The sequence below is a fragment of the Crinia signifera genome, chromosome 1, assembly GCF_055691185.1.
Source record: "Crinia signifera chromosome 1, ASM5569118v1, whole genome shotgun sequence".
Lineage (NCBI taxonomy): Eukaryota > Metazoa > Chordata > Amphibia > Anura > Myobatrachidae > Crinia > Crinia signifera.
Genome location: NC_139217.1, coordinates 433,220,166 through 433,236,014, shown reverse-complemented (window position 1 = coordinate 433,236,014; position 15,849 = coordinate 433,220,166). Strand labels below are relative to the sequence as shown.

General features: G+C 44.5%; 1 protein-coding gene across 2 annotated transcripts in view; it reads right to left on the bottom strand.

Moving 5' to 3' along the window:
* The window catches only part of ADAMTS6 (ADAM metallopeptidase with thrombospondin type 1 motif 6), a 288,122-nt gene that overhangs the window by 217,304 nt on the left and 54,969 nt on the right, over positions 1–15,849 (bottom strand). Inside the window, exons 4-5 of one of the 2 annotated variants that reach the window (XM_083152973.1) lie at positions 7,925–8,093; positions 5,146–5,363 (exon numbers count right to left, since the gene is read on the bottom strand). In XM_083152973.1, coding sequence (XP_083009099.1) covers positions 5,146–5,363; positions 7,925–8,093 — 387 coding nt within the window. The remainder of the gene's footprint in view (positions 1–5,145; positions 5,364–7,924; positions 8,094–15,849) is intronic. The other variant, XM_083152982.1, reaches the window with a different exon arrangement.

Here is a 15,849-nt window from a genome sequence, read left to right as displayed (position 1 = left end):
TAGTTCGATTTAAAGCAGCTACTAGTTTAAAGGCAAAACTGACCTGATCATGGGGGAGGATTCAAGAAAGCTTGGAGAGAGATAAATCAGAGAGAAATAAATAACCGATCAGCTCCTAACTGCCATGTTACAGGCTGTGTTTGGAAAATGACAGGAGCGGATTTGTTGGTAGTTTATCTTGCTCACTCCCCAAGGGTTAGTACGGGATACATACGGATGACCAGTGGTCAGTATGCCGGCAGTCAGAATACAGATCTCTATGGAGGGAATCCCTCCCTCATCCTAACTCCCTCCCCCTGACCCTAACCCCCATACCCCACCACCTACTCCCCCTTCTAAGTGCCTAATCCCCCTGTATCCTTCAGCTTAACCCTAACCTTATGAACCCACCTCCACACCACTGTAAACTGCCACTTAGGAGTTGATTGATTGCATAAGTGCCGGAATAGGTGGGGCAAGGGCGCAGCTTGATCCCCCCAAAAAAAATATTTGAGAGGTGCCAGTCAGGTCAAAGGAACGGCGGCTGCGGATGGCCAGGGACTTTGCATTATAGCAATAGGCGGCACGGCCCTTTCACTGTACTGCACAGAGGAGGAGATGAAATGAGCAGCCTTTTAAACTTAACAGACTGCACATTGCACCACCTTCAGTGGCTGTACAGCCTATTACTATAATGTACACCACAGCACCTGATAGTGGCGGATTGGGGGGGGGGGGGAGGGGGGTGTCACAGGGGGTGAGTACCACTGAGAAACCCTGTCTCTTGGCCTGAGCTACTACATCCCAGCTTGAGCTTTACAGGGATGCTATTGCTCCATGGCAGCAGCACCTCACTCTGGTGGTAGAGCAGAGCGAAATAGCCCGTGACTTCTTGCACCCACACCAGTTGTAAAGTCTAGCTGCCCCAAAATAAAAATATCATCACGACCCTAGATCTAGATCTCTCTCCAAGCTTTCAAGAACCTCCCCCTTTGCCTTTGACCTAAATGCCCCTTTGCAGCTAGTGACTATGGGGGTTATTCAAGTTCACTCGCAAATGCACAATCACTCTCTAATGGACAAAACCATATGCACTGCAGGTGGGGCTGATGTAACATGTGCAGAGAGAATTACATTTGGGTGGGGTTTGTACTTCATACTGATATCTATGTTGCAGTGTAAAAACAAAGCAGCCAGTATTTACCCTGCACAGAAACAATAAAACACCTAAATCTAACTCTCTCTGCACAGGTTACATCAGCCTCATCTGCTGTGCATATGGTTTTGTCCATTAGAGAGTGATTGTGCCTTTGCGAGTGAACTAGAATAAACCCCTATGTCGCCGGCTCGGCAAATCGCAGACATTTAGCAGCTACCTCAGAGATATCACAAATAGTGTGACTGAAAGCCAGGAAGTCAGAGCTGCAGACATGGAAGCTGTGTTCTGGGCACAGTACAGGACATCACAACTGCAACAGGTTTTATACAGATGTTCTACTATGGATAACTGGTGCCAGGCAGAGCTGGAAGTATGGCAGATACCTAGATCTGTGAAATAATGAGACCCAGGCCTGTCACTAATTTGCTTGTCTGAGCCTCAGAGTTCTATTTACCCCCGAAAATCAGGATTCCTTATCGCCACATTAAGTAGCGGAACTCCATTTTGCGCTATTTATAGGGCAAACACTGGAAAATCTCTGATTGGAGTCTATGCCAGCAAATGTGACCTAAGGGGAGAGAGGATTCATTTGATGGTCAGCGATAGAATGATTTATCTCCCCTTCAGTAATAAAAGTCTAAACTGATTTATTTCCGCTGCAGATCGCCGAAAAAGGGGGCGGGCGCTGACGTCATGTGACATCAGACGCCCACCCCGAGCAGGCAACGACCCGCCTGCGTACCTAGGGGAACGCCCACCATTTTCAGGAAGACGCCCATAAAATGCTGGGTGTGCCCCTGCATCAGCCCCCTGCCCGTCCTCGCCCGCTCCTCTGGAGCGACTGTCTAAGCAAGTGTAAAACACGCTGAAGCCATTCGCTCCCAGAGTTTGCACATGTGCATATTCGTGCAGAGAGAGTTAGATTTGGGTGTTTTATTGTTTCTGTGCAGGGTCAATACTGGATGCTTTATTTTTACACTGCAATATAGATATCAGTTTGAAGTACAAACCCCACCCAAATCTAACTCTCTCTCTGCACATGTTACATCAGCCCCACCTGCAGTGCATATGGTTTTGTCCATTAGAGAGCGATTGTGCCTTTGCGAGTGAACCAGAATAACCCTCGATGGCAGAAGATTCTGTACCGCCGAGATGGAATAGCAGAATGAATGGGGACATTGCAGTGTAATGAGTATTCCGGTGTGCTCTTGAAACAGGCCTCGGAGAAATGCCGGCCTACCAGGAATCTTCCCAGCTAACTCTATGACCAATCCGCCCCCTATATTTTGCACGATCTTGCACATCAAAGCGACATATTGGGGACATGGTATAGTGTGCAGCATGGCTGACGGAGGAATGTCGGCAGCGATGGCATGCTACAGATTGGTAGGGCAATACTGCAAAAATAGGATTGACAGCATTTTTAGTTTCCTGAATAAACTGACAGCAATGGTTGTTGCAAGTAATGTCTGGCCTTATTGTGCCATGTCCAGCTTGTACGGTGTCATTACGTGCACAGCTTTGAGTGTACTTTATAGCAATAAAACAGAGTAATCACAGCACAAGCAAATAAACACATCTGCATTTAAAACCATATAGAAAAAGGGATTCCAGACAGAATGGCGAAGCCACAAGGAAGCTCTTCATGGTCTTGCATCCTTTCATCACTTTCTAGACTACATTTTAGTGGTTGCAGACTACACGTTCCGGACTTTGATGGTTCAGAACAAGAACACCTACACAAGGCAGGAAACTCCTTCCATGCGGAGGTAACTCTAGCAAGCATGATAAATGACGGGGTGACGTCAGTGTTTCCCCCGCCACTAGAGCAGTACAATGAAGGAAGTATTCAGGATGATAAAAGGAAAGCAACAGGTAATTGACACTTGTAAAAACTAACAGAGGAGTCAGTGTTTTGTGCAGAACTAGCTCTCGCTCAGCCGATCTGGCAGACACTTGATGTTACAAGCCACAAAGTGCTGTTACAGATAACATCAGCTACTTAACTGGAAATGTTCCAAATCTTCATTTGCATTTCTTAAAAATAAACCAAAATAATTATATTGTAAATTATTTTTTTGGTCTTTAATTCAGCACCACAATACAGAATATTATTATGGGCAGTGGCTGTTTTTACCCATTGGGAGGGGACTCCCTCCCACCGAAGCTGCCTCTTCGGCTTCTATGGGCTGCAGCTGAAGCAGCCCATACAACCTGTGGTATGCGCATGTACCAAGGCCGATACTGCGTATGCACCGGTCCCAGTGCCTGTCATCTGTCATCCTTGATATGACGTCTATGGGTTACAGCCATATGTTACGTCTATGGGTTACCAAGGACCTCACTGCGTATGTGCCAGTCCTAATGCCTGAAACCTACAGCCCCCCCTCGTACATTTAGTTAGGAGCCACAACTGTTTCTTAGGCTTTAGCGTGCACATGGTGTCCCTCCACAATGTTTTAAGTAGCACCCACAGAATCTGGCACTCTCTTTTTAGTCGAGGTTATTCTCCCTTCCTACTCCACTTCCTTTCCTCACATACCTTTATGGAACTCTACAAACTTAAGAACCAGGCCTGGCCTGCATCTCCAGCCATGGCCTCTGGTCACTCTGGGGTAGATTTATTAAGCCCGGTAAAGTGATAATGTCGCGGGAACAGCTCCCAACTGTCATTTTTCATGACAGTAGTTAGGAGACGATTAGCCATTGACAAAGTACTAGCCACTTTCTAATTTCACAGAGCATAATAAATCTGTCCCTCAGTGAGCCCTGCCACAGTCCGTCCTGCTCACAGCTGAACAACACTACAGAATATAATAAGATATACAAGTGCCATATTAAATTAACCAGCAAGAGGAGAAAAATGCTAAAGGGCAGAGAAAATATTTATTCATATCGATTCTCAGTGTGTACTAAAGTTACTTTCTCTGTCTGCAGCCTGCAAGCTACAATATGGAGATGAACCTGGGTACTTAGCCCTGCCATAGCCACTTGGGGCAAAACTCTTTGTGCTGCTGCACTGTACAGCTGGGTACACACTATACAATATATACTCAACATTGCAGTGACGGGACTGACAGGTAGCCAGCATCAGAAAATGCAATCACACATGTCAATGTAAGCAGTTATGGAGGGATAACCATGTTGCATTCAAGCCTCACTGATGATGTACATGAGCAGGCATCGTTAGTGGCACATTGGTCAGATCTGCCAGATTGGACGGTATATAGTCTAGTGCAGTGATTCCCAATCTGTGTGCCGTGGCTCCCTGGGATGCCTCGGGACGCATGCAGGGGTGCCCTGGGTTGGTGGTCCAGGACCAACTCACATTATTAATGGTTCAAAAAAGATTGGGAACCCCTGGTCTAGTGTGTTCCCAGTTTAAGGCACTCATCAGGATAGGTGAGTCTTAAGGAGCCCATACACGGTCCGTTGTGTAGGGCTCCGTTTTGTACTATGCGATGCGCGCTCCCGCGCATCACATAGTACGGTACAAAAAAGTATGTGCTGCACATACTTTTTGTACTAGGTACACATCAGATCGCAGTGCATGCACACTGCATGCACTAGGGATGCGATCCGATCCGATGTGTACTTTAAATGTACTGAACGGACCGAAAAAATGTATGGGGGGCATTACTCACTCACACACTGCAGAGGCAGCTTGAGTCTCTGCTGTTACAGCAGAGGTGGTGACTTAACTTTCACCCTCCTGGATGGGCCTGGTAATAGTAGCGGTAGCCGTCTGCTGATTCACAGTGGTAGCAGGCAAGCAGGAGCGGCTTTCTCGCTGAGAAAAGTACCACAATGGCACATAGACCCTGAGTACCAACTAATCAGCTTCTGCCAGTTTTCAACTACAGCATGTAACATGGCAGTTAGGGGCTAATTGATTGGTACTTTATCTCTTTCCAAGGCTTGGTACATAGACCCTTATGGCTATTCAGGGAGTGGTCATCAGGTTCAGTGCAATTTATTTTATACAGTGAGGTAGGGGTCAAACTTACAATATTCATTACGCTCAGTATGTAGTGTTCAATATCTTTGCGTCCATGATATCCCACCATCATTTTGTCAGCCACTACGAGTGTCTCCACGAAACGTTCAATGCTAACCGATCTCCTCTGCCGACGCGGACCATTATCTGTGTCATTATCCGATGGTACCGTGGGGTTAGATAATGTATAGTTTAACCACCAAGGCTTGTGGTTTCCAGTGAGATCTTCTAGGAGAAATGGAATAGTATGAGATAGGATGACACACACTATCATGTACTCTAATCGCTACCTGTTAGGAATTCAGGGGCAGATTTATTAAGCTTGGAGAAGAGATAAACTGGAGATAAAGCGGAGAAAAGGTAAAAGGAGATAAAGCACCAGCCAATCAACTCCCAACTGTCTTTTTCAAACACAGCTGATTGGCTGGTGCTTTATCTCCTTTTACCTTTTCTCCGCTTTATCTCCAGTTTATCTCTTTTCAAAGCTTAATAAATCTGCCCCAAAGTTTGCTCTGGGGATTTTTTTTTTTTTAGTAATTAATCGTTTTTGACAAAAATTCTAATGGGACCACTATATGCCCCCAGGATTTTTCAAGTTTTGCCACTGCTAATATTCCTACTTATATTGCCCGGAATCCGGACTGGTCTTAGACTGACTCAATATAGACAGTCATATGGTCCACCACTAATGGTCGACAGTCAAAAGGTCGACAGGGTCAAAAAGGTAAAATTTTCAGCTGACATGTGCCGACAGGCGGTATTTCATGCTCTACCATCCACTAGGGCGTGGAAGGTGAATAAAAAAGTGTGCCGAGCGCAGTGAGCTGTGTCAACATAGACACCCTAAAATCATTAAAAAATCATGTTGACCTTTTTCCATGTCGACCTTTAGAACCTGTCGACCATTAGTGGTAGACCATATGATTGTAGACCTAGACACTAGGGACTAGATGTATGAAGCAGTGATAAGGGAGGAGAAGTGATAACGTGACTGGTACTTTATTCACGGCCAATCAGCTCCTGACTGTCCCTTTTTAAACCCAGCCTGTAACTTAGCAGTCAGGAGTTGATTGGCCGGTGATAAAGTACCAGGCACTTTATCACTTCTCCTCCCTTATCACTGCTTCATACATCTACCCCTAGATGTTTTATACCATAACCATATTGCCCCGGAGCATGGGGTTGTATTTATACAGAACTGTGAAGCAGATGTATTAAGCCTGGTAAAGCATTAAAGTGGTGATAAAGCGGCGGTAAAGTGCAAGGTGATAACGCAACAGCCAATCAGCTCTCAACTGTCATTTTTTTTAAATACACCTGGCGCATTATCACCTTTCACTTTATCACTTTACCAGGCTTAATACATTTGCCCCTGTGAGCCTAATGTAGGGAGAACATGACATACCCCAACAATTCAACATCCAATTCAGATATTCAAAATTCTTTATTTACTATACAGTAAAAACGTATAACTGTAAACTACCGAAAGTCAGAACATAAACCATGTTCTCGCTACAATAACATGTGAGGGGCAAATAAGGCAAGATTCCTGCTTGGTGTATACCAGGGGCGAGCAATTATTTCAGCTGGAGGCCGATTAGCTGAGCGCACACACACACAAGGGCTGTTGGTAGCGGCCATTTATTTTGATCACCGGAATGTGGCGCTGTGTTTTGCTATGTTGGTGGCATCAATACCAGACCAGATTCTGAAGCATCACTGGACCAGCTCCAATTGAGTTGGTGGGACGTATCCAGCCTGTGGACCGTATTTTGCCCACCCCTGGTATAAAAATCTATTAATATTCCCTACACAATTCCTCATATTTCACCAAGTTACATCTGAAAAGATAGAGCCCTATTGTCCTATAATTCCATGTGTTATAGTACCTGTATACCTGGGTGCTGGTATATACACATTTGATACACATTTTCCATAAAGGATTTCTGCACCAGCATAGTCTCACAGGATTGGTCATTTTGGAAGAATCTACCGTGTGTGTAAATGTCACATTAATTGCACTCCATGCTACCCACAGGTTTGAGGATATGGAAGTCGGACAGGAAGAACAAAGAAAACCAGTTTAATACGATGCATTCCTCCTTCCACAAACAAGGGAAGTGAAAACAAACACTTGAGGCGGGATGTACTAAGGGAAAAATGCGGTAAAACCCCAGTTTTCGGGGGGTTTTACCGCATTTTCAAATGCACTCAGACCTGGCCGCCACGTCGTCGCTGGCCACCTTTGTCGACCTTAAGTCATGTCGACCTTGACCCATGTCGACCTTTAACCCTGTCGACCTTTGGGCCAGTCGACCTTCCGGGGTCGACCTAATGACTGTCGACCTAAGTGTGGTCTGACAGATGACCGTTTCCCTAATGTACAGAGGCAATCTCCATTTATAGCCTGAAAGACAAGTGCATTGGACAGGCTTCAAATCCAAACTAGGCCGTGAAAGCTCATCGTTCAGTACTACAGACAGAATGATAACCATTTGGCCCAATAGGGATAGTCTGCAGAAACCCTGCATGAGAGGGAGATACCTGCAGCACACCTGCTGTATAAGGGGCTACGTGAGCAGTATGCTACAGCAGACAGATCCTTCCATAACAAATGCTAAAGGCAGTGTGACAATGAATATTTGCACTTGGTCCTCAGTAAGCAGTGACTGTTCTTGCCTGTATTTATTCAGCAACAAGAGAAATACGAGAGCCGCTGGCCCTGGACTTTTTGGCATTTCACATCAGGAATTTCACCAGACGGACTACAAGCCCCACACGTATCTTACCTTTCACACCGCAGAGCCCCTGGTTGCTGGAATGCCGCTGATGGATGGCAGACTTTCTGTAAATAACATGAGGGTGGCCCCTTTCGGAGTTAAAGTGATTGGAGTTTTCTGTGACGTTGTCTAAAGGCTCAATAAAATACTCTTCATCTTCAGTAGCGATTACGCCATGCTTGGATGGAAAAGAATAGGAAAAAAAGGATTTAGACAAACTGCCGAGACTTGTGCTATTTGCATTATAGCGGATGACGTCTGGGAAATGAACGTAAATGTGGATATTCTTACATTTTTCTTATTACAGGACAATTGCACTAATCACCCTGCAGTCTGTTCTGTAATTAACCGTTTAACCGCCCTCCCAGTAATTACATGGATAGTGCCAAAGCTTCAGATTTCCTCTCTGTGCACAGTGGCTGGCCACAAGTCCTAGTAACAGGATGTGTTACAGCTTAAAGTGCACACGTACCCTTCATGCATGGAAGCAGACACTTTACAACCTACCCAGTTTTCCTGGAGACTTTTGATTCATTCATCAATAGCACTTTAGCCCACAGGGGTAAATGTTATAAAGCTTGGATAAGTAGTGTCTATTCTCATAAAGAACGTTATGTGCACCAGCCAATCAGATCTGATATGTAAATTGACAGTTAGAAGCTGATTGGCTGGTGCATTATCACCTTGCTCATAAAGCTGGCCATACATCTACAGATAGATTGTCAGATTGGGCTGGTTGGAACAAAATCCTGGTAATGGATGAGAGCAAATGACAATTGACCATTTGCTTTGAAATGCTGGAAAACTGCCAAAACTGTCATTCAGATATTACAGGTTGAGTATCCCGTATCCAAAATGCTCGGGACCAGGAGAATTTTGGATAACGGATTATTCCGTATTTCGGAATATTTTAATATTTCAATTATGTATTTTGAAGTATCTTGCATGTATGCTGTATAAACACATAAAATACACACAAATATATTTTATTACCACATAAAATTACACACAAATATATTTTATTTGTTCAAAAAACAAGGTTTCAAAACATGAAACAAAATTTGTGTACTAACTCAGATATTGAATTTGAATGCCAAGCAATCATTTTCTTGCACATATATAGTGCCAGTTACATATCATGTCACCAGTAGTGCTGTTACAAATGTCCCCAGTGAGTTTTTAGCAAAAAAAATATTTTTTTTCACTTTCTGGAATGTATGGTTTTCGGAATAATTTGGATAACGGATACGGGATACTCAACCTGTACCAGGTTTTTATTCCAACCAGCCCAATCTGAAAATCGATCTGTAGATGCAGTGGCGTAAGTTTGTCCAAGTTGCCCGGAGGCAAGATGCATATTGGTGCCCCCCCAAACACACACACACACACAACGTTATATAAAATATATACTGTATATATGTCTGTTATAAAATAAATATCTATATATATATATTTCAGGATTCAGCCACAGAAGCGATTTTGATGGCTTTCAATTAATGAATTTAAACCTGCAGAGGAGGACATGTGCCCCCTTGAGAGCAGGAGCCCGGTGGCAGATGACTCCATTGTCTCCCAGAGTTCTGCCTCTGTGTAGATGTATGGCCAGCTTAACGCTCTATATAGTGGTTAGATACCGCTTCTACAGGCTACATACATTTAAGGTGGCCATACACACACAGATTTATCTTCAGATCTGGCTGGTTGGAACAAAAACATGGTTATGGATGAGAGCAAATGACAGTTGACCATTTGCTTGGAAATGTTGGAAAACTGACAAACTGTCACTCATCCATAACCATGTTTTTGTTCCAACCAGCCAAATCTGAAGAGAAATCTTACTAGTGTATGGGCACCTTTAGCCCACAATTAGCAGCAGCTACTGTGTTTAGGTGCAGTAGCAATATCAATATCTAAGGCTGGGTGCACATATTGGATCCTGGGCACACACCACAACAATGTACGAAGGACATAGCAACATGTTGCTATGGGCTAGCCTTTGCTCTCTGCCTTCAGTCAGATGGCTTGCGAAACTGCACTGTGTAAAGTGTGCGCTCCTTAAATAATCGCTCGGGTTGCGAATTCGCAGCCCAGCCAGTGGGTTTGAATTAGGAGCCACATTGTAGTAATATGCTTGCATCTGTAGCTTAAATCTAAATTGCAGTGTAAAAATAAAGCTATCCAGTATATGTGGACTACATGCAAAAGCGGCCAGTGTTTACCCTGCATGCAACACAGACAAAAACAAAATCTGCCTAAAGAAAGTGCTATGAAATATGTGGATATGTTGACTAATTATTAGTTATAATAAAAATAAATAAATAAAAAGAGTATCATGAAATATTTGCAAAATAGTTCCCTTAGATATGTAACACTACGTGGATACCTTATTCAATTGTTCGCATCACTGTAAATTTTACATTAAATAAGGTCAACAGATGAACACTCTGGATGAGAGAGATTCAGAAAGTGAGAGATTTGATAAGAAATCTCCAGTTTTTTAAAGCGGCAATCATTTTCACTGCAAAACCGGTTTGTAAATAAAAGTGTAAATAATTGCTGCTTTAAAAAACTGGAGATTTCTCACCAAATCTCTCCCTTTCTGAATCACTCATCCCATTAAATCTCACCCTCTATATCAGGAGTCCCCTCCAGCTGCTGTGGAACTACAATTCTCAGCATGCCCTAATAGCAAAACTGTGGCAGGGAATGCTGTTTAGCTCCACATCAGCTGTTGGGACAAACACACATGTTCTATATTGGATTTAGCATTGTACAAAACAAGCTTTATGTGGCAAAATCTAGTTTGATTCAAACTACAAATAAACAGAGTTTTAGCGGTTTGCTAACAGTACGCTGTGCTAACATCATCAGCTTCGGAAAACCTAGAACCGGCTGCTGAAGACTTAATTTCTCCATTCTGTGCACACTACTCGCTCTATGCTGAAACACCCTGTACATCCACTAGCAATCTGCACAGAATGATCTGCGGAGTTACAGACAGTCATTCTCTGATAGCCCAAGGTAAAGGCTTAGCAGTAGCCAGGATGGCCATCAGACATTGTGGGGCCCAGGACAGAGAATATAGGCAGGGCCTCTTTCTTCTCAAACCCCTGGTTTGCCTGAGACCTCTGGTGTCCACAGCACTGACCACACTACCCAAACTCTGCATTGCTTCATGGGGGAATGTGAACTTTGTTTATGACAAATTATACTTCAAAGACTCCAGTCCTGGGCCCCCTTTCTGTCTTGGCCCAGGACTAGAGTCCCCGCAGCCCACCCTGATGACTTTGCAAGGGTGGAGACATTGAGGCAGATGTATTAAGCCTGGAGAAGAGATAAACTGGAGATAAAGTAGAAGGAGATAACGCACCAGCCAATCAGCTGTGTTTAAAATATGACCGTTGGGTGTTGATTGGCTGGTGCGTTATCTCCTTCCAATTTATCTCCAGTTTATTTCTTCGCCAGGCTTAATACATCTGCCCCATTGTCCGCTGGCCAATGGCGGAGCAGTTGATGCAGGGCTGGTTCGGCCACTGTTTAATAGAAGAATGGATTGCCGATTACGGGGTGCAGAAGGTCCTTTTGCATTTTGCTGTTTAAATAAGCTGCACCAGTATTTTTATGCCATTTTTTGAATACCTTTTTCTGTGTTTATCTTATGGGGAGTGACACCCCCTTTAAGTTATTTGTGTAACAGCAGCTTGGCACACAGCTCTAATTTCTGAGCACCATTTTGATATCTTGATAACTTTCCTTCTGCAGTGGCAGCACTTGAAGATTATCATCTTGCGCCAGTAAAGTTGTTTTCCCAACCTGCAGGGTTGACCCAGGTTACCAGTTTACTAGTTATAGCAGGGTTAGATTCCCAGGTTGAGTCATTTCCGCTAACAAAAATCCTGGGTCGATGTGCATTCACGTGCAATAACCCGGAATTTTCATGTCCGTGGAAAAGGTTCCAAAAGCTTTCTAAAATGAGCCAGGGGAGTTCTAATAAAATCTGTGCACGTGTACCAAATCTGTGACTTGATGGCAAGTAAAATAAAGGCAAAGGGTTGTTTCCAGGCAGCATCGATCTAGCAGGTGACAGCTGATACAATGATCCAAATGTAAAAGGCTCCAATTTTCTGGTGCAATATACTGTAGCAGCTAGATTTAAAATGGCAATTTGTTGTACAGCAAGAACATCTGGATATTCCTGGAAATTAATTGCCACTTCAAATCCAGCATCTATATCGCCAGGACCCCGGGCCGGCGCCACCACTGGGCAGTGTTAGGCATTTGCCTAGGGCGCCGGCCACTGGGGGGCGGTAGTTGGGAGCAGGGCAGGAGGGAGAGCTGGAGGTCTGGATTAGCGGGCAGGAGGGAGGGCTCGCTGCGCTGTGTGCAGTTCAGTCCCGGTGCATGTTAACTGACATCTTCCTCCACCCGCACTGCGTACAGCCGCTCAGCCGGGCAGCGTCTGAGGGTGAGCCAAGTGCTCAGCGCTGCCCGGCTGAGCGGCTGTACACGGTGCGGGTGGAGGATGTCAGTCACACTGCGCCGGGACTGAACTGCGAGGCCTCCCTCCTGCCCGCTAAGCCAGACCTCCAGCTCTCTCTCCCTCCCGCCCGCCCGATGAGCTAGACCCGGGTGAGAAATTATATATGGACTGGAGGGAACAGCACGGCGGCCGTATCCCTCCCCCCCCCCCAGATCAGCGCGCCGGCCGCATCACGCATCAAACCCCCCCCCCTGGAGCAGCACGGCGGCCGTATTCCTCCCCACCCCCCCACCCGTGGAGCGGGTGAGCGCTGGGGCGCCCCCCCCGCCTGGGGCGCTCCGGCACTGCCAGGACCTATGTTACATTTGGGCCAATATTAACTGTATAGGAGCAGAAGATTTTTTTGGTAGGTAAAAGCATATCTAGCTCTATTCCAGGTGGGTATTTACTAGACCCCACACCTCCCACCAGGGTGGAAAGAGTTTTGGGAATGACTCCATATATGAAGAAATCAGCCATCTAGTAGGAATGGGAGATAATCTTGATAAAGGGTTTTTTTTTTTGGTTCACGCCTTCTGACAAATTTCATCTTAGATGGACAAAACCATGTCCACTGCAGGTGGGGCAGATGTTACTTGTGCAGAGAGAATTAGATTTGGGTGGGGTTTTACTTCAAAGTGAGATCTATATTGCAGTGTAAAAATAAAGCAGTCAGTATTTTCCCTGCACAGAAACAAAAGAAATCACCCAAATCTAACTCTCTCTCTGCACAAGTAACATCTGCCCCAACTGCAGTGCACATGGTTTTGTCCATCTAAGAAGGAATTTGTCAGAAGGAGTGAACCAAAATAACCCCCAAACTGTAGCCCCAAAGTGCGCTCTCTTGGAGAAATCCTTGACTCCTCCGTCTCCTTCAAACATCTCAAAATTATTTCCAGGATCAGAGCCATTCTCACCTAGGATACTACCAAGACAATTGTCCCCTCAATGGTTATCTCCAGACTGGACTGCTGTAATGTCCTCCTATATGGAATCCAATCTATCCTCTGCTGCAGCCCGGCTCATCTTTCTCACCAAATGCAGTACATCCACCTCCCCTCTTCTACAAGCCTTTCCCTTACATCTGGACTACTTGTCCTGCAGTGTAACATGTGACAGCTGCACATTATAAGCTGGTAATTAGCTGGTATGATGGCAGTATGGGCTGCAGTCTAGTCCTGGGCAATGGTGACAGAATGTGGGAATTATAATTATTTTGTCACACTCTTCTTTGGACAGAAGGAGTGATGATGATCGTGATAATTTAATTACACCCAAAAACATTGGTTGTGACCACTTCTGCCAACAAGTAATCCAGGACTTCGGATGTATTAGTGATCACTCTAGGGTGAATGTAGGGTGAATTACACTACAATATAAATTTCCCTTTGAAGTAAAAACCCACCCAAATCTAATTCTCTCTGCACATGTTACATCTGCCCCACCTGCAGTGCACATGGTTTTTTGTCCATTTGAGAAGGAATTTGCCTTTGCGAGTGAACCAGAATAAGGGCCTGTGGCTCATGGGTGGGGACAGCACCCACTAGGCTGTTTCAGAATGGGTGCCATTTAAGTATGTTTAAACTGGGTGTGGCACTAAGCTGAAACATTGTAGCGGGAAAGCAGGATATATTAAAGTCAGACTATATAAGCAATACATGATATGCTATGTAGTCTCCAGTAAGCAATGCAGAATTATAATCCTAATCCCTGCTCTACCAACATTACTTTAGCACTCCTCACCTATCTCTGCACTGTTCTGTACCCGAAGGTGTCACTTACTAAAGGCCCCCATCCACTAATGCAATATGGGCACTTCTCATGCGATTCCAACACATTTCTGCGACAGATTGCATGAAAAGTTTCATATCACAAGTGCTTTTCCTGTGACTGCGATGCAAGGCACGTTCCGGTGTGCCTCGCATCGCAATTGCAGATCTCAGTGGCTGTCACAAGGATCTATCGCAGGGGTGGCCAAACCTGTCCTCAAGATCTACCAACGGTGCATGTTTTCCAAGCAACCTGTGGATCTATAGTAGGAATATATATATATATATATATATATATATATATATATAGTGACTAATAATATATAATGAATAATATAGTGACTGCAGCAAGTTTTAAAATGTGACAGTTAGTAATGGCTACAGCTGTGCACCAGCTAGGTGACCTGGAAAACGTGGAACGTTGGTAGATCTCGAGGACCTGTTTGGCCACCCCTGATCTATCGGATCCAGCGACCATGAACAAGATCACATATGATGTATCGTATGTGATCCAGCCACCCGGTAGCTGCCGGGTGAGTTGGCGGGGTATCGCATGCGAGGTGCAGCATGTGATACCTCCCAGTAGTGAATATCGGCCTTTGCACTCACCCAGATCAGTGTGGACACCTTAACTTCACTGTGTCGAGATTTTTTTTTCTTCATATTTTCAAATATTGATTTCAGAACAACAAACAATACTGCTGTGCTGGTCTTTGTTTTTTGTTTCTGTATTTTGTTTTGGCCTGGTCAAGGACACCTTATTGCCCATCCTGCCGTTCAGGGTTCGGTTCCTGCAAGATAATGATCACGCTTATAAGTTCAGAAACGTATGAGAGTGATCTGTAGAAGTGCCTGGGAAATAAGGAACGATGAGACATTGCTACAGACTCCAACCCTCCACTGCTCTGTATGCCCGTGTTACCCCGATGTTTTAAGAAAATCATAGAATTTGACGGTAGAAACCCACCAGTTTACTTTCGTCTGTCCTAAACGTGTGTTTATGCACACTAGGGTTAATTTTTTTGTCGGGAACCAAATCAACCTAGAAGTATATTTTTGGATTGTGGAGAAACCGGAGTACCCAGAGCAAACTCGTGCAAGCACGTGGAGAGTATATAAAACTCGACACATTTAGGGCCATAATGGGAATAAAATCCATGATGTCAGTGCAGCACTATCCATACTGCCTTACACCTTTACTTGCCCAAATCCCATTTCCACTCATTTGTCTGGATGACAGATTGGTGGAGATCAGGGAGCTGTAGAATATGGAAATAAGGCTTTTAGTGGAGGTATGGCAGATAGATTCTAACACGGATAATGGTCTATAAATGTAAATGAAAAACTAGAACATGCTAATAATAGTATTAATAAAAAAGGTAAGAGGGGAATAAATAAATATTTGATAACAGGAGTAAATTCTGATCATATAGGGAAATGACAGGGCAAGAGGTGGAAACCTGTAACATTTAGCATAGTTATCTTAAGGAAATAAGGAGAGTATCATGATTGGATGAAAGCCCGTGGTTGTTAAGAACATGGAAGCCAATGAAACGCAGTTTGACCAAGGTGAACTCTAGGCTTTGGGTCTCAATCAGCTGTCAGGCTATGAAAAAGGGTCGCAGACACTGAAGTTATTGGGTAGC